The sequence below is a fragment of the Cheilinus undulatus genome, linkage group 4 (assembly GCF_018320785.1).
Source record: "Cheilinus undulatus linkage group 4, ASM1832078v1, whole genome shotgun sequence".
NCBI classification, from domain to species: domain Eukaryota; kingdom Metazoa; phylum Chordata; class Actinopteri; order Labriformes; family Labridae; genus Cheilinus; species Cheilinus undulatus.
The window spans coordinates 55,636,689-55,655,565 of record NC_054868.1 but is presented as its reverse complement, the minus strand read 5'-3'; the positions used below and the strand labels follow the sequence as shown (position 1 = coordinate 55,655,565).

General features: G+C 43.9%; 1 protein-coding gene across 1 annotated transcript; it reads right to left on the bottom strand.

The window, feature by feature from the left end:
* Window positions 1-688: 688 nt before the first annotated feature.
* LOC121508463 (rho-related GTP-binding protein RhoU-like) lies at window positions 689-6,743 on the bottom strand. The gene is made up of 3 exons (XM_041785337.1): window positions 6,473-6,743; window positions 6,199-6,257; window positions 689-1,177 (listed from the first exon to the last, which is right to left on the bottom strand). Exons 1-3 carry the CDS (start codon window positions 6,741-6,743, stop codon window positions 689-691), a joined length of 819 nt encoding a protein of 272 aa, XP_041641271.1.
* Between the last annotated feature and the right edge of the window lie 12,134 nt (window positions 6,744-18,877).

The window sequence follows — 18,877 nt, the reverse complement described above, 5'->3', positions numbered from 1 at the left end:
GTTCCTTCCCGAAAAAAGTTTGAAAACCACTGCTTTAGGAAATAAGACCGTATCAGTGAACAGACCTGGTTTAAATATGACTGTCTGTAACATTACAGCACCAGAACACTGGCCAACAGCTGACAGTGATGCTTGGGACTCACCTATGGCTAACTTTCTTGATCTTTACCTCCCAAACAGCAGCGTTACTGACCCAAACACTTGGTAAATACATCAAAAAGTCTGCTCTTCAGTAGAATAACTTGTTGATCATTTGAATTAATATCTGACTCTTCAAATGTGCATCATTTTAAACATATGAAGAATTGAATACATGCTGCAGCTCCACGTAGAGGTCAACGGTAGCTGCCGCTGTCTTTGGCTCTTTTTGCCCTCCAGGTCTTCGCCTAAGTCATGGGACTGAAAGTTGTGACTTGGTGGTTTAGTATCATCAGCTGACCTCTGCTCTCTTTGGACAGTAAAAACTGGACTACCCAGGAACCTGGCTGTCATTTAGGGATGATAAAGCCTCTAGGAGTGATGGCCAACAGCCTCTCAGCCAAGCCTGCAGATAGAGATTAATTATCTCGAGCTTTTTCTGGAACTCCATGTGTTTTCTGATAATCCTGAGCCATCTGCAACCTCGGCTAGCATGCTGACTCAAACCAGCCCTAACAACCATGACCCGACCCAGGTTTGATGCTACTGTTCACTTGAAGTCACAGCTGGTCTCTCCCATCAGGCAGGTGATCTTCTTCCACCAGGTCTCCGACAGACTCTTGATCTTATCGGGCGTCTTCTTCCTCAGGGTCATCCTCTGCTGCTGGACGCTGCAACTGTCCGTCTGCTCGATGCTGGCCAAGATGGCCGAATCAAACGTGTCCTTCAGGTTCTTCTGGGTCAGCGCCGAACACTCGGCGAAGCTCACCGCCCCGAGCTCCTGAGCGAGCCGCAGACCCTCCTCGGTGCCCACGGGCCGCTCCTGGTTCTGCGACAGGCGGATCAGGACCTGGACGTCCTCCCTCAGATCCAGCTGGGTGCCCACGAGGACCAGCGGCACTCCGGGACAGTACTGCTGGATCTCAGGGACCCACTTGTTAATCAGGTTGCGGAAAGAGCAGGGGCGGACCACGCTGTAGCAGAGGAGGAAGACGTCGGCGTTCTTGTAGCAGAGCGGGCGGAGACGGTCCAACTCGTCCTTTAAAAACAGGAGACAAATAGTCCAGATTAGAATAAACCTTTTTTAAAGACCGGAAACCATCCAAACCTGCCTGGCCCTGTGTAAAAGTCATTGACTCCCCCTGGTTAAATCATGAATTAACTGTTATTAATCACATATTTTGGAAAGCTGAGTTCAGTTTGACTATCCACAACACAGAGGATTACTGCTAGACCTGTTAAATCCAGAAATCCCTTCAACAGAACCTGTCTGTGAAGTGAAGTAGGCTAAAGGATCTCTAACACATCATGGAACCATCTAAAGAAATTCAAGAACAGATGAGAAACAAAGTCACTGACATCTATCAGTCTGAAAAGATTACAAAGACATTTCTAAAGCGTTGGGACGCCAGGCAACCCTAGTAAGAGCCATAATCCACAACTGGGGAAAACCTGGAACAGTGGTGAACCTTTCCAGGAGTGGCTGGCCTAACAAAATGACTCCAAGAGCACATGGATGACTCATCCAGAAGGTCCCAAAAGAACCCAGAACAACATCTAAAGACCTGCAGGCCTCACTGACTCAGTTAAGGTCAAAGTTCATGATTCAACAATCAGAAAGACACTGGGCAACAATGGCATCATGGGAAGCCAAAACCACTGCTGACAAAAGGAACACAAAGGCTCATCTCACATTTTACCAAAAAAGTCCTGATGATCCCCAAGACTTCTGGGACAATATTCTGAAAACAGACCAGACAAAAGAGGAACTTTCTGGAACTCTAACCCTCAATAGTTCCACCCATTTTTATAAAGTTAATAACTATTGCAAACTATTTAAAAAAAAAAACAAAAAAACAAAAAAACAAAAAAACAAAAAACAAAAAAACAAAACAACAACAACAAAAGAAGAAAAAAACGAGATGACATCTGGAAAGAATGACATCATCTTCAAAGGATGATATCATCTTCAAAGGATGACATCACCTTCAAAGGATGATATCATCTTCAAAGGATGACATCACCTTCAAAGGATGATATCATCTTCAAAGGATGACATCATCTTCAAAGGATGACATCATCTTCAAAGGATGAGATCATCTTCAAAGAATGATATCGCCTTCAAAGGATGACATCATCTTCAAAGGATATCATCTTCAAAGGATGACATCACCTTCAAAGGATGACATCATCTTCAAAGGATGATATCATCTTCAAAGGATGACATCACCTTCAAAGGATGACATCATCTTCAAAGGATGACATCATCTTCAAAGGATGACATCACCTTCAAAGGATGACATCACCTTCAAAGGATGATATCACCTTCAAAGGATGATATCACCTTCAAAGGATGATATCACCTTCAAAGGATGACATCATCCATGCCATTCCATCAGACCAGCAGTCAGGTATGGTGGTGGTAGTGCGATGGTCTGGACCAGGACCTGCACCACTTGCTGTACTTGATGGAACTTACAGCACTTTTCATACACTGACATGCAGCACAAAGTGCTTTACACACAACAGAAAATTAAAAGAATAATACACGAGTTCACCCCCATCCCATCCTCTTCCCCAATCTGTAGTCCTTATACAACATTGGCAACTATGCCATCAATAATGGATTCCTTACAAGCAGGAACATGCATACTGAGGAAATGCCATCTTAAAATTCAGAATGACTGAAACACTCATTCATACTTTCATAACCTCCGGCCTGGACTACTGTAATGGAGTCCTGTCTGGAGTTCCCAGCAAAACCCTGGACAGGCTTCAGTACGTCCAAAACTCTGCAGCTAGAGTTCTCACCCGCACTAGACCCTGGCAACACATCACTCCGACCCTCATCCACCTCCACTGGCTCCCTATCAAGTCCCGTATCAACTACAAAGTCCTCCTCCTCACATACAAATCTCTCCATGCTCTGGCTCCCCAGTACCTTTCTGATCTCCTCCATCCATACACACCATCCCGCACCCTTCCATCTTCAGACACCGGCCTACTTTCCATGCCCAAAACCAAACTCCGAACCTATGGAGACAGAGCCTTCAGTGCTGCAGCCCCCACCCTCTGGAACACTCTTCCTGCAGACATCCGTAGCGCTCCATCTCTGGACATTTTAAAAAAACGTCTCAAGCACCACCTGTTCACCACAGCCTACAGTCTTCACTAAACCACCCTTACACTCATCCCACCCTCACATAGTTTGTCCATGCCTATGAGTTCCTGCAAAGCGTCCTTGGGTTTCTTTAAGGTGCTTTATAAATTCAAGATATTATTATTATTATTAGAATGAGGAAACACTGGAGGTTAGACCAGAATCTTAAAAAAAAAGGTAATGGTAAATGAAATAAAAACAGAAAAAAAGGATATTAAAATAAGAATTTAAAAAAACATAGCTCAATAAAACTGTATAAAATGAGTAAAAAACATAAAAAGAGAGCTTGGTAAAGTGATGATAAGAGTCTAAACTACTAAAAAGCAATCCTAAAATTAAAATATAGTGAGATAAAACCTAAAAAACAGACAAAATTAAGATGATGAACTAAATTTTACTTAAACGCCAGAGTAAAGAGGCAGGTCTTGAGTTTGATTTTAAAAACATTGACGTTAGGAGCAGCCCTCAGGTCTTCAGGTAGGCTGTTCCACAGACGGGGGCCGGAGAGATAAAAAGACGCCTCTCCATAAGTTTTAGTTCTGATTTTAACAGAGAACTTCCTGAAGACCTGAGGGCTCTACTGGGCTCAGAGGGTAAACACAAATCAGATAAATAAGAAGAGCCAAGACCATAAAAACTAAATGAAGGTTCTGGAGTGGTCTAGTCAAAGTCTGGACCTAAATCTGACTGAGATGCTGTGTGACCTTAAACACCCTCCAACGTGGCTGAATGAAAACTATTCTGCAAAGAAGAGTGGGACAACATTCCTCCACAGGGATGTGAGAGACTCACTGACTTTCTTACAGTTGTAGCCACCAAGGATGGAACAACCATGTCTGAATTTACTCGGGTTACCTGTGTTTAAGATTAAAATCTGTTTGATGATCTGAGAAATGAAGGTGTGACAAAGATTTGGACCGTTGTGTGCCGTGTTGATCTCAGTCATGAGGAAACCCATGGGAGTTATGTTTACCTATGTATTTTGTGTTGTGTATGGAGTGTGTGAACTTCTGTTGCAAACTAAATTGCCTCTCAGGGACAATAAAGACTTACCTTTTCTAAATATGCATAAATAAATAAAATCAGGAAGAGGCAAATACTTTTTCACAGCACTGTAAGTGTAGCAGAAATGACCAGCAATTATTGATATTTAGAAAGAAGACTAGCTGTAGAGAACAGTTTGTGTTTTTCCTGTTGTGCCTGTGTGCTTACTCTGTAAAGAGTGCATGGTGACGTGCAACCAGCACAATCTGAGAGGGCATTCTGAGACGACCAGTGCCGACTTTGACACCACTTGGCTGAGAAGTTTTGACCATTTTAGGAGCAAAACATGCTTTTGCAGGCTAGTGCAGAACAAGACAGAGCTAAAGCAGGATCACTCCTAGAGGCATGGAAGAAAAAGACTGATAAATCTGATCTATACGTCCTGAGATAACTCTGTTATTTCATATATAAGACCCTTTCTCAGACACCGGCCTTTGTCCCAACCCAGCTGAAGCCCTGAAGTATAGATGCTTTCTCTCATCTATACCAGTGGTTTTCAAAGTGTGAGGCGGGCCTCCCCTGGGGGGTGCCACAGAGCTTCACGGGAGGCACAGAACCATAAACCAGGAAAAAAAAGGTTTTCTTTGCTAACTTCTGCTGTGCATGGAGGAAAATGAATAGACTATAGTAACTTTAAGGCAGCGATACTCAGTGTGTGATTATTAGGGGCTCTTTGATGACTTCATTTTAAATATCATTCCCCTAGAAAACCTTGAAAAAGGGAAACTTTTTTGCCCCTTTATACCATTTTTTCTTCACTTTTCATCCATTTCAGCATCCTTTTGTCAGTAATACCACTTTTTTCCTACTTTCTGCCCATTTGTTGCAACTCTTGACTGCTTTTTTTACTCATTTTTTGCCTTGTTTTTGGCCACCTGTTACTCATTTTTTGTCACTGCTCACCCATCTTTTTTCACTTTTTATCCCCATTTTTCCCCTTTTTTTGTTGCTTTTTGACCATTTTTGCCATCTATAACTTAATTTTATTGCTACTTTAAGCTGTTTCACCACTTTCCACCTCTTAGATTGTGGCTCTTGCAGAGGTATTTTTCAACAGTTTGGCTCTTTGGTTGAGTAACGCTGCTTTAAGGATTATCAGAGCAGAATAATCAGGTAGTATTGGCAATAAATTCATGACTGAAACCAAATAACTGATTACCTGGTAAAGACGGATGTTTAAGAACATCTGCAGACCAAAATACCAAAGATATAAAAATGTTAAATACATTTAAAATTAAACATAAATGTTTGAAAATATGGTTGTTTTTCTTTTTAATCTGAATCTTTATGTGGGTGGGGGTCCACTGAATGAATCAGTTCTTCGTAGGGGAGTCTCACTCTCACACACTTTGAAACCCCCCTGGTCCATACACAACCTCATTTACATCGGTCTACAACCAAAAGGGGGCGACAGAGCACAGGAAGACAGTGGGGCTTCTTAACTGCTGAAAAAGTCAGATTTTGTTCCTGCAGGGGGCGCTATTATCTCTGGAGTTCCTTTGTACAGTAGGGCTGCTAACACTAGGGGGTCTTCAAAGATTCAGGGGCTCAAAGCGGTCTGCAGGGGGCAACAGACACAAACACAGAGACTACCATGGGCGTGCCAAAAATGTACAGACAAATATTATTGATCACTGATGACTTACATTGATTGATCCATCAACCAGACCCCATTTCTACCAGGAAAGAGCAGCAAAATATGCAAAAGCTGAGATGAACAGCTGTAAGCATGCTTGTCCAGAAGATGCCACAAGGTCTTAAATGTCATCTAGGATTACATGATCTATATTTTTATGGTTATTTAGAGATCTATGATCATGTATTTACTTGGAGAAAACAGAAAAGGTGCAGCCTACCTGTCCTGCCATGTCACACAGCTGCAGCCTCACCGGTTTCCCGTCCACAACAACCATCACTGAGAGGACAAACAAGGCACATGTTTCTGTGAGAGGTGGACTGTACTTCAGACACGTTCAGCATCATTTACTAAAGGGATAATATACAGGCTTTAACACAGAAACACTGGGCACAGAGGAGAATCAGAGTAAAGGACTACACATCAGCCTCAGAGCTGGTGCGTAAAAGTCGTGCGTAAAGGTAAAAATCCTCTCAGCTGTGCCCCATGATTACCAGTAAAGTTGTCAAACGCCGTAGGGACGTATTCTGTGGGGTATCCGTTGGTGGTGTAGCTCACTATCAGGCTCGTCTTGCCCACAGCTCCGTCTCCCACCAGGACGCAGTTCACCTTTCGCTCAGGTGTGGACCCCGAGCGCCTGCGCTTCACGTTCAGAGGAAAGTCCCGGTTCTTCAACAGCCCAGGCGGGACAGGAGGGATATCCAGTCCGCACAGGGGCTCCGACACACGGCGTGGCTTCTGCGTCCCCACGTCCTGTGGCAGCATGGCTCTGCGTTGAGGAGGATCTGTCGTAGCTGTGTGGCGGAGACGCTACATCCTCCTCCTGACAGCTGAGGTGTGTCTGCAGCAGGGTCAGGTTCGAGGACTACAAAGAAAAAAGCGCCAGAGTCAGTGTGAGGGCAGGGGCACAGATTTGAGCCTTGTAGTGGCACAGCCGGCGGGTTTCTCCGCTCAGCAGGAGCTCCTGATTGGCATTCTCGCTGCATCTGCTGCGCTCGTGATTGCTAAGAGGCTTAGAGAGCAGAGAGAGCGCCAGATGAAGCTCCGCGGCTTTCCAAGTGAAATCAACCCAGCTTACTGGAAGGCTTTACGGCTGCCAGTCACACATACAGTCTGCCTCCATCTTTAGCCAATTAAAGGATGGGCTACAGCCACTAACAGGCAAGTTAAGTCAGTCTTTATGAAGATGGCACATTTCATACACAGGCATGGCTGTGGGGGGGGGGGGCACTGCCATAGAACAGAACTGTAGATCAGCTTTTATCTAACACTTTAGTAAATAGATACAAATAAACAGGAGCCCTTCTTTGGTCAGTCAGCACTGACGTCATTATTCTTCCTTTAATGGTGTGTTTGGGTTTGATCAATCATTGGCACAGGTAGATGTCATAATCCATACCTGTAGAGCCCTGCAGGAGACGGTAGGGAGGGGCCCTAATGTGTGTTTTTATTTCTTTTTCTTTCTGATTAGTGTCATTATTAAGGAAACTATGACCTCAGAAATGATCCATTACAAGTCACATTCATCAGTTTGAATCCTTATTTACAGTTTTTTTTTTCTGATTTCATTCTTTTTTTTGCCACTTTTAATCCATTTTTACTGCTTTAAGCCTACTTTTGACATTTCTTTTTGCCACTTTTTGCCCATTTTTACTACTTCTATCCCATTTTTGCCACCAGTTTTTTTGCCTCTTTTATCCTGCTTTTTGCCCATTTAAGCTGCATTTTGCCATTAAAAGCCATTGTTTTCAGCATTTTTGCCCACTAAAGTCACTTTTACTCTTATTTTTTGCCACGTTTTTGCTGTTTTTGGGCATTTTTTTGCCACCTGTAACTCATTTTGGGGGAACTTCTCATTTTTTTCCACTTTTTCTCCATTTTTCCACTTTTCACCCACTTTGTGCCATTTTATGCCTACTTTCTCCCAGTATTTTTTGGCGCTTTATGACAATTTTTTTCATTTTTTGTCCATTTAAGCTGACTTTTGCCATTAAATGCCACTTTTTCCCATTTTGTCAGATGTTTGCTACTCTTTGCTGCTTTTTATCCAAGTCTCCCACCTTTTTTCTGCTGCTTTTGGACCATTTAAGTCACTTTTCACTCATTTTTGCCATTTTTTGACCACTTTTGCCATTACAAGCCTATTTTGCCCTTTTTTTGCTGCGGTTTGAATATCATTTACCAACTTAACTTATTTTTATTGCCACTTTAATCAGTTTTTGCCACTTTTCACACTTAGATTGTGGCTCTTGTGAAGACATTTAATTATTTTTTTTTTTTATTATTTAAACCTTTAATGATGGTATTAATGTCCTTCATAATTTACCTTTTATTTACCATCTAATTATCCCATATACAGTTCTTAACAAATGTATTAGAGCATCCTAACCCTAACCACAGTCAGGTTTCTGCCACAGCTGTCCTACATTAACAGCATTGGTAATTACCAAAATCATTTTTCATGTTTCTGCAATGGTTAATACACCAATATGTAGAAGCTCTTTAACCCAAATGATATTTTAATGCTAAAGTAGAATTATTATTGTTATCCATGAATTTTCACATTTACTGATTTACAAAAAAAGAAAAAATAGTAAAGCACATTAATATTTCTGATGAATGTGTCAGATTATAGTTATTTACTGTCATTCCTGAACAGAACAATGAGTTTTAGTGGTTGAATGTTATGCTTGATTCATTTCTGACTTCTCAGAGAAGCCCAGTGAGTCGGCTCAAAATTGGGTGAATTCAGTTTGAAATTCCTCATTCCTGTTCAAAATGGTAAAACGTGGAGAGCTGACTGAAAATGAAAGAGTCCACATTAAAGCACTTCATGATGCTGGATGGTCTCTGAGACAGATATGACAGGTGGTCTGATACATTTGTTAAGCTCTGTATTTCCCTACAGCAATACCATCTTTATTTATTTATTTATTTATTTATTTATTTTTACTCTTTTACTGATGGATTTTCTAAAGGCACACCTAAGACATCAGGGTCCTTCCACTGCTCACTAAAGAGGTTCTGGTTAGTCCCCCTGGATATTTAGTTCACCAAAAACAACAATAAATGATTATTTTGGTGTTCAGTGTCATAATCTAATAATTATGTAACACCAAGGAGCAGTAAGGGTGTCAGATGGAGTCAGACTGTGTATTTTAGGAGTTCCTGCCATAGAAAGTAGAATTCCTAATGGAAGACTGTCTGCAGAGGTGATGTGGAGGATGAGCGCCCCCTGGTGGTGGAACCCTGTCACATGTGGGGCCTGGGGGAGGAGATGCAGCATGAATCATCACATGGAGAGAGACAGGCTGGGAGCAGATGAAAACATCACAAACCAACATCAGAGGAGAATGAATCAGATAAATTCATGGTTCTCATCTATCAGGCTGTCTTTACAAACATGCATTATATAAATTAGCATATATTATATATCTTAGCCTGAGCTTTTATTCTAAGTGGGGGTTTCTGTCATTTCCAGGCTCAAGGTGAAAGCAATATGAGCACAGACAGTTTCACCACGGGGCAAAGAGCCTGGGGCCAAAGGCTCCGAGGGCCTCAAGATATCATCATTATAGGAAACCCTAACCCTGCATCAGACATGGCAGCCATCCTAAATTACTCTCAGTGATTAAGATGTGTGTTTTGAATGTAAATAAGGGACAAAGAGTGAATTAAAAAATCTAAAATAGATTTTCCTTATCTGAAAATGTCCCTAGGAAGGACCCGTAGCCCCCAACACAAGGTCCAAGCCCTGAAGAAAGACCCAGCATGTCTGCATTAATGATAGTCAGGTAGAGCCCTGTAGACTGAAATGGTGGCTTACTGTGTGGTAAAACAACGAGTTAACGAATCTCTATACAGAAAGATACAATAGACGCCATAAATGCCATATAGAACAATACACACAGTTCAATATGATGGCACATGTGATTTGCAATAAGATATAATTAGGAGGTCATATTTACTGAAATCAAAGTTATCTCAATCAAAAACATCTCAACAGGCCAAGTTCCATGTTAACACAGGAGCCTTCTCTGACTACCCTGACACGCCAGATGGATTTGTTACACATCCATCTGGGAAAGCTTCAATAAACAGCGTTTAGGAAAGGGCAGAGCCTTTGAAAAGAAACTTGGAGGGTGATTGGATGAACGTTCTGTCTGTCACATCTTTACGGGCCAATCGGAGCAACAAAACACGTGACGTAGCCGCTACCGAGGAGTAAAATCCATAGAGAACTGCATAACGGTAACCATGGCGACGGTAGACATGTCAGTACACGATTTTCGTGGTTTTTGCTGCTTGCTTACGTCACGACTCCGCCCAAAAGTACTGCCCCTCATCGCTGATTGGTCCTGTCACTTTCTAACCGGCCCACACAGTTCAGACAGGAGCTTTGCAAGATGGATTGGCCAGAGAGAAACACGGAAACTGGCAAATCCATCTGCTTTGCACGGTTGTTCTCTGATATCACCTTCACTATTCTGCATCCATTGAACTTGTGAGTTTTTGGAGAGTTTCTGTTTGAATTTCTTTGCAGGATGTCAGAATATCCTCCCAGAGCTGCTGTTCTGATGTGAACTGCCTCCCACCCTCATAGATCTTTAGCTTGAGGATGCTCCAAAGGTTCTCAGTAGGGTTAAAGGTCAGGGGAGGATGGGGGCCACACCATGAGTTTCTCTCCTTTTATGCCCATAGCAGCCAATGACACAGAGGAATTCTATGCAGCATGAGATGGTTCATTGTCATGCATGAAGAAAATTTTGCTACAGAAGGCACGGTTCTCTTTTTGTACCATGGAAGAAAGTGGTCAGTCAGAAACTCTAGATACTTTGTCGAGGTCATTTTCACACCTTCAGGGACCCTAAAGGGGCCTACCAGCTCTCTCCTCATGAATCCGGCCCAGAACGTGACTCCGCCCCCTCCTTGCTGACATCACAGCCTTGTTGGGACATGGTGGCCATCCACCAACCATCCACTACTCCTCCATCTGGACCATCCAGGGTTACATGGCACTCATCAGTCAACAAGACTGTTTGAAAATGAGTCTTCATGTATTTCTGGGCCCACTGCAACCGTTTCTGCTTGTGAGCATTGGTTGGGGGGGCTGAATAGTAGGTTTATACACGACTGCAAGCCTCTGGAGGATCCTACACCTTGAGGTTGGTGGGACTCCAGAGGCACCAGCAGCTTCAAATACCTGTTTGCTGCTTTGTAATGGCATTTTAGCATCTGCTCTCTTTGGGGGTTTGAACCCAGTAGATGGTCCACGGGTCCTTCCTTCTAAGCTTTTAAACAAACAAACTTTATTTTGATGGGATTTTATTAACCTGTTATTTTACCTTTTTAATACTTATCTTAATAATCAGAATTATTTCTGATTTGATGCACACCCCTGCCCACACCTCGAGGCCCCTTGGAGAAAAAGGCCTCAGGCAAATTCTAGCATTGCCCAATGGTAAAATCAAGCCTGCAGCCGGGTGGGGACAGGGGGACCGGGGGACCGGGGGACGGGGGGGTCGGAGTTCTAGAAATTTTTTAAATAAATGAAAACACACCCCCTTCTTAATGACAACGATCAGTAATTCTGACAATCAGCACGTCTGTGATTCTCCTTCCATTAATGATTGTGTTATGAACTAGCACATGTGAAATGATGTTTAATGAGGAAAGAAACTGTAAAAAGATCAGTGTTTAGGAATACATAGACCCCAACCCCCAACTTTAGTGCTGGCTAGGGCCTGAAAATGAGAATTTAGTTCAGTTTGTGAAAAAAAAACACGCTTTTATTTGGGACAGGAGTCACATGAGATGGAGCATTTAAGGTTTTCAAATAACACTGAGATGTTAGACTAGGTGAAGTCTTCAAATATACTGGTCCCAGGATCCAAGTCCTGCTGCTGCCAGGTGCATGTCTCCCCCTGCTCCCTCTTTCTATATTTCCTCTCTATTAAGCTGCTTCTCTTAATGCAAAACGCAAACATGGCTGAGCTGAGTAAACATGTCTGAAGATGTAAGCTGACCATTAAAACTGGCTGAAACATATCTGTGAATATTTGGGCAGCTGGGATGTCAGGCCTGACACAGAGCCCCTGATAAACCCAGAGAATGGACCCTGATAAACCCAGAGAATGGCCCCTGATAAACCCAGAGAATGGCCCCTGATAAACCCAGAGAATGGCCCCTGATAAACCCAGAGAATGGCCCCTGATAAACCCAGAGAATGGCCCCTGATAAACCCAGAGAATGGCCCCTGATAAACCCAGAGAATGGCCCCTGATAAACCCAGAGAATGGACCCTGATAAACCCAGAGAATGGACCCTGATAAACCCAGAGACTGGACCCTGATAGACCCAGAATATGGACCCTGATAGGCCCAGAGAATGGACCCTGATAGACCCAGAGAATGGACCCTGATAGACCCAGAGAATGGACCCTGATAGACCCAGAGAATGGCCCCTGATAAACCCAGAGAATGGACCCTGATAGACCCAGAGAATGGACCCTGATAGACCCAGAGAATGGACCCTGATAGACACAGAGAATGGACCCTGATAAGTCAGAGAACGGACCCTGATAGACCCAGAGAATAGACCCTGATAAACCCAGAGAATGGCCCCTGATAGACCCAGAGAATGGACCCTGATAGACCCAGAGAATGGACCCTGATAGACCCAGAGAATGGACCCTAATAAACCCAGAGAATGGACCCTGATAAACCCAGAGAATGGACCCTGATAGACCCAGAGAATGTACCCTGATAAACCCAGAGAATGTACCCTGATAGACCCAGAGAATGGACCCTGATAGACCCAGAGAATGGACCCTGATAGACCCAGAGAATGGACCCTGATAAACCCAGAGAATGCACCCTGATAGACCCAGAGAATGTACCCTGATAGACCCAGAGAATGGACCCTGATAGACCCAGAGAATGGACCCTGATAGACCCAGAGAATGGACCCTGATAAACCCAGAGAATGGACCCTGATAGACCCAGAGACTGGTCCAGTTAGATGGACAGTTAGAGGACTTTAGGACGTTTAGATGGACAGTTAACAGAAACGTTGTGGAGCTCCATGGCGTGAAAAGAAGTCTTGTTTTTTGTGTTGCTGAGGCGTACGGTCTCACTCCCACTTGCTGGTGTTTTTGGTGCCGTTCAACGCCTGGTAACACATTCTGCCTCCCACACACTGACACATAATCTCCATGCTGTCTCTGTGCAGACTCCTGAGGGAGCTGGAACACATAAAGACTGGATTTTGAATTCAGAGAATGACAGAATAGAAGATGATGTGTCTGATTCTTTCTGACCCACTAAATGTCAAAGAAATCATTAGAGTTAAAAACACAGCAGAAAGCTGCAGCTCTTTACAAGTCACATGTAAACCAGAGTAATTCTACATTTTCATTTCAGTCAGTTCAGTCAGAATAAACAGTATTTACTCTTCTTTTGTTTCATCCAGCCTTATTGACAGGAGAGAACCTGGAGGCTTTTGCCATGATTTGGATAGCTTAGCTGGAGAATGACAGCAATTAAGGGGACCAAACTGCAGCGAGACCAGAAACAGGTCTCATGACCAGTGGGTGGAAGACTCTATCCTCTGTGCAGGGGTGCCTGCTCTACCAGTGCCTGACATTTTTTTAGCTGAAAAAGTCATGCACTATAAGAAAAAAAAAAACATTTCAGTCAGGACTCATCGACTATTTCATCCATTTTTTTAAACACAGCTATGTGCATTATTTAACGTGTGACATCAGACGCCCGTCGGCCAACGAGCCAATCAGAGTAAACTACAGAGACATGCAACTGAGCTATCTCGTAGGTTTGCCATGTAGAGTTTGTTAGTCTGTTTGCAATAATTACAGAGTGAAACCAAGACCAACCAAACCACATATGTGGAGCAAAAACACCGATCTTAGTCCAGATCTTGGTCTGTGCAGTGAATCAGGTCTCTGGAGGCCCGATCCAGCATTCCTCAGGTCCCAACTGCTGGCAAAGCTTTCATCTCGCTGTCCAGAGCCATGTGGACCAACACATAGCCCCCCCCTGTCCCCAAGGTGTCCCCCCTGGGGACCAAATCTATCTCCAAGTGGAGTCTGGTGTAGATTGCTCCTTTACAGAGGTCCCTCACCACTGTTGGACTGTGGCGAACGTGACTGGGCCCAATGAAGGGGCTGGTCTCACGTTCAGTAGACGCTCACTGACAGGCCTTTCCTCTGGCATCAAGAGGGCCAGCCGGCCAACTGCCAGTGCCACCCTCTCAGCGTGGCGTCCACCAGTAGTGGTAGCTGAACCAGTAGTAGGTTTTTCTCCCCACAATAGTCTCGCCAGTGCCAGGCCGCCTCACCTCAGACAAGGCAGCACTGGCAATCCCAAGCCTAGTCAGCTCCCTAGATATCACAGGTAAACGGTCAGGAGCCTGACTTCCTGACCCTGCAAGACCACCTCAAGTAGGGCTGAAACCAGATGGGAACTGGGCGACGACACCTCAGCGTTCAACCTACCTGATCACTGCACAGGGATGTCCTCCAACGAGGGTGCCCAGGGCTTTAACCCATCGCTTTCATGTAAAGTGCAGCTTGTCTAACGGCTGCAGCGCCAGGAGTACTACCCCTGCACTGATCTGTCATTTATAGGCGTTTATGTGCAATGTAGTTTCAGGGTATGGGGGTGCAAACCCCACGCCCGAGGCTGTCAGACTGTCCAGAGTCCATGTCGGTCATCAGGTGGATCCATCTTCGACCAGACCAATCAGCATCATTTAAGGAGAAAAAGGCGTTAACTATGGGCGTGGTCTAGTTGAAGTGACTGTAAGTCTGTGAACAATGGCGGCCGGTGAAGAGGTGATCATGGACGCAGCTACAGCAGCAGTTTGATCAGAACGTTTCCGTTTAAAAAGAGGAGCAGACTGAGAGATTTTAGTGGTGGAAGGATGTTTCTGCTGTTCCGCTGCCTGTCAAGCTCACATTTTTCTCTCTTTTGCCTAAACATCATGTTTTTATGCTCTGATTAATGTGGAAGAGAACAAACGTCTAATCGACCTCCTATTATTTTTCTGAAGGTCCGCTCCTTCTCAAACAGCGTCTGTGGAGTGTTGCCCTGATGGATCTGACAAATCTCCCACAGATTTGTGGAACATTCTATGTGGCGTGTCTGGTGAGGCGGCCATCTTTCAGCAGCCGCTGTCATCGCTGTTAACAGGATTAATGAAGAGTCAGACAGAAACAACAGAGATTTTCCCGCTCTGTCAATGGAGACATCGGGCAGAGCTGTTCCCACAGAGCTGGCACAAAACCCCAAAACCCATAAACCCCGTCCACACACACAGAGAACATACAATGCTGCTATTCTCCTCATGTACAGCCTCCCTCCTCCTCCTCCTCCTCCTCCTCCAACATCTGATAAACTAGACACCTAATCAGGATCTTTGGGGACCCGGGGCCTCCTATTGGAGTTTGCAGACCAGGCAAATACATTAACTCAATTTAGAGTTTGGGATTAAGACCCCCATCCTTCCCCCCTTTATAACACACACACACACATGCATGTAGATCAGGGGTGGGCAACCAGCAGCCCCAGGGCCACATGTGGCCCCCCTCCTCCATTAATGAGCCTGTGAGTTCATTTTCAACATCGGTAAATAAGAAGAAAACAGGATGACATCTGACATTAAAAACAGAAAAATCTGTCAATGAAAAATGTTTTCCATTGGTGAAAGGTCTGGACTGCAGGCAGACCAGTTCAGGATCATGGTTCTTCTCCTGTGAAGCCATGCTGTTGTGATGGATGTGGTATGTAGTTTAGCATTGTTGCTGAAATAGTGGCAGCCGTCCCTGACAGAGACGTTGTCTGGATGGGAGCATATGTAGCTCTAAAGCAGTGTTACTCAACCAACAGCCAAACTGTTGAAAAATGCCTTTGCAAGAGCCACAATCCAAGCAGTGAAAAGTGGCAAAACTGCTTCAAGTAGCAATAAAAATTAGTTAAAGGTGGCAAATACGGTCAAAAAGCAGCAAAAATGGGTGAAAAGTGAAAAAAATGAATTAAAGGTAGAAAAGAATGGTCCAAAAGTGACAAAAGTGTGGCAAAGAAATGAGTGAAAAGTGACTTAAATGGGAAAAAAAAGCAGTCAAGATTGGTAAAATGGGCAAAAAAAGGAAACAAGTGGTATTTATTGGCAAATGGTAGCTTAAATGGGTAAAAAAAAAAAATGGGCAAAAATGGTGAAAAAAGGCAAAATTTGGAAAAAAGAAGAGGCAAAAGTTGGGGTATATAGGAAACCAGTTGTATTAAATGACTAGAGGTAGCTAATTTGATGAAAAGTGGCCAAAAAAGTAAAAATAAAGGCAAAAATGGGCTAAAAGTTTCAAAAAGAAGTTAAAAATGGGGAATACAAATAGGAAACAAGTGGTATTTAATGCAAAATGTAGCTTAAATGGGCAAAAAGTGGCAAAAATGGTGAAAATGGCAAAAAAGTTTTCTTTTCAAGGTTTTCTAGGGGAATAATATTTTAAACTGCCATAAAAGTGCCACACGTTGAGTTTCACTGCTGTAAAGCTCCCTCTACTGTTCAGCATTGATAGTTCCTCTCCAGATGTTAGAGCTGCCCACATAGGCACTAATGCAACCCCATCCCATCAGAGATGCAGGCTTTAGACCTGAGCCAGGAGAACAAGCTGGATGCTCCAAATCCTCTTTAGTCCACAGGACACGGCGTCCAAGGTTTCCTCTGACCACAGAACAGTTTTCCATCTTTCCTCTGACCACAGAACAGTTTTCCATCTTTCCTCTGACCACAGAACAGTTTTCCATGTTTCCTCAGTCCATGTTAAATGAGCTTTGGTCCAGAGAAGACGGATCACGGTGGTTCTGGATCCTGGTCACATATGGCTTCTTCTCTCCATCATCCAGCTTTAACTGTCATTGGTGGATGGCACGGCCAACTGTGTTGACAGACGATGATTTCTGGAATGTTCCTGAGCCCATGCAGTGATTTCACTACAGAATCATGCCTGTTTTTAATGCAGTGGCCCCTGAGGGCCCCTTCAGCCTTGTCCCTTGCTCTCAGAGATTTCTCCAGATTCTCTGAATCTTTATCATATTTTGGACGTTTTATATTGAGGAAGATTTTTGTGAAATCTTTTTAGACTAATTTTTTTCACAGATTGATGAACCTCTGCCCATCTTTACCTCTGCGAGACTCTGCCCTTTGAAAACGTTTCCTTTAGACCCTGCTGTGTTATTGACCCTTTGCAGATTAACCTTATTAGCCTAAATAAAATCTCAGTTTTATTCTTGTCTAAAAAGATCATTATGTTTCAGTTGTAAATTATGTTTTCAGGGCTGTGATATGTTAGCTTCAAGGGTTTAGCGTCAGTTCATGCTGAATATGGTGGTCAAACAGCCAGCTGATCCCAATCACAGCTCGTCCTCAGAGCTGTATCTAAATATGACACACTTCTCACTAATCCCTGTTTGCATCGATGCTGATGCTCCACACTCCTTCTGCTAGCAAAGCTTCCTCTCCTCCCCCCCAGCCTCCTCCTTTATAGACTAGAGCTCACTTCCTCCACCCCAGCCTCCTCCTTTATAGACTAAAGTTCCACCTCCTCCACCCCAGCCTCCTCCTTTATAGACTAAAGTTCCACCTCCTCCACCCCAGCCTCCTCCTTTATAGACTAAAGTTCCACCTCCTCCACCCCAGCCCCCTCCTTTATAGACTAAAGTTCCACCTCCTCCACCCCAGCCTCCTCCTTTATAGACTAAAGTTCCACCTCCTCCACCCCAGCCTCCTCCTTTATAGACTAAAGTTCCACCTCCTCCACCCCAGCCCCCTCCTTTATAGACTAAAGTTCCACCTCCTCCACCCCAGCCTCCTCCTTTATAGACTAAAGCTCCACCTCCTCCACCCCAGCCTCCTCCTTTATAGACTAAAGTTCCACCTCCTCCACCCCAGCCCCCTCCTTTATAGACTAAAGCTATAGCATCCTCACAGTCAGACTCATGCTACTAAGGACTTTTCACTTTTGAACTAATTTTATTGCATTCAGTACACATTGTCATAAATGTATTTATCCATATGAAGGTTTCTATCCAGCAGAGCCTTCTAAACTAGATAAAACTGTAGATCCTTTTGACAATAAAATGACTATTTAGCGATGTTTTTAGTTTAGAAATGTCCAGGTTGGTTTTTTTAAAACGTCAGTTCAGAGACTCTAAATTAGACGTCTGGAAACCGAATGACTAATAGAAAGTTTGAATGTTTTCAAACAAACTGAACCAAAGTTGCAAACATTTTGGATTTTACAGGCGTGCAGATGGCCTTGTGGTCTAAGGCGTGACCCGTGTACGTGGGTGGCCCGGGTTCAAATCCAGCCTGTGGTCCTTTGCCGCATGTCTCTCCCCACTCTCGTCCCATCTCCAACTTTGTCCACTGTCCTCCTCTGTCTAATAAAGGAACTAAAAGCCCAAAGATAAATCTTTAAAAAAAATAGATTTGATTGAAAATCTGTACATATTTATGGTTGTTTCATGGCGCCTGGTTTCCTACTAAGTCCACACAGAGATGAATTCAGGAGAGAACAAAAGTTTTTTGTCGTATCGGCGTTTCATCCACACGGAAACGGCGGTTTGGATGACAGTAAACGACACTTTTTGAAAACAGTTCCCAGAGTGCACAAATCCGTAAACCACTACCGTTTCGTCTCCGTGTGGACGGCCAACCACGTCTTTCTTGAAATGGTTACGTCACACACAGAGTAGCTCTATTAGGCGCCTGCGCGGGTCCGGCCAAAACAACAATGGTGGATGACAGATTTGTGTTGGTGCTGCAGAAGCTACTGAGCTTGTTCTGGCTTTTACAGTAAAATCTGATGCTCCTTTACTGCAGCC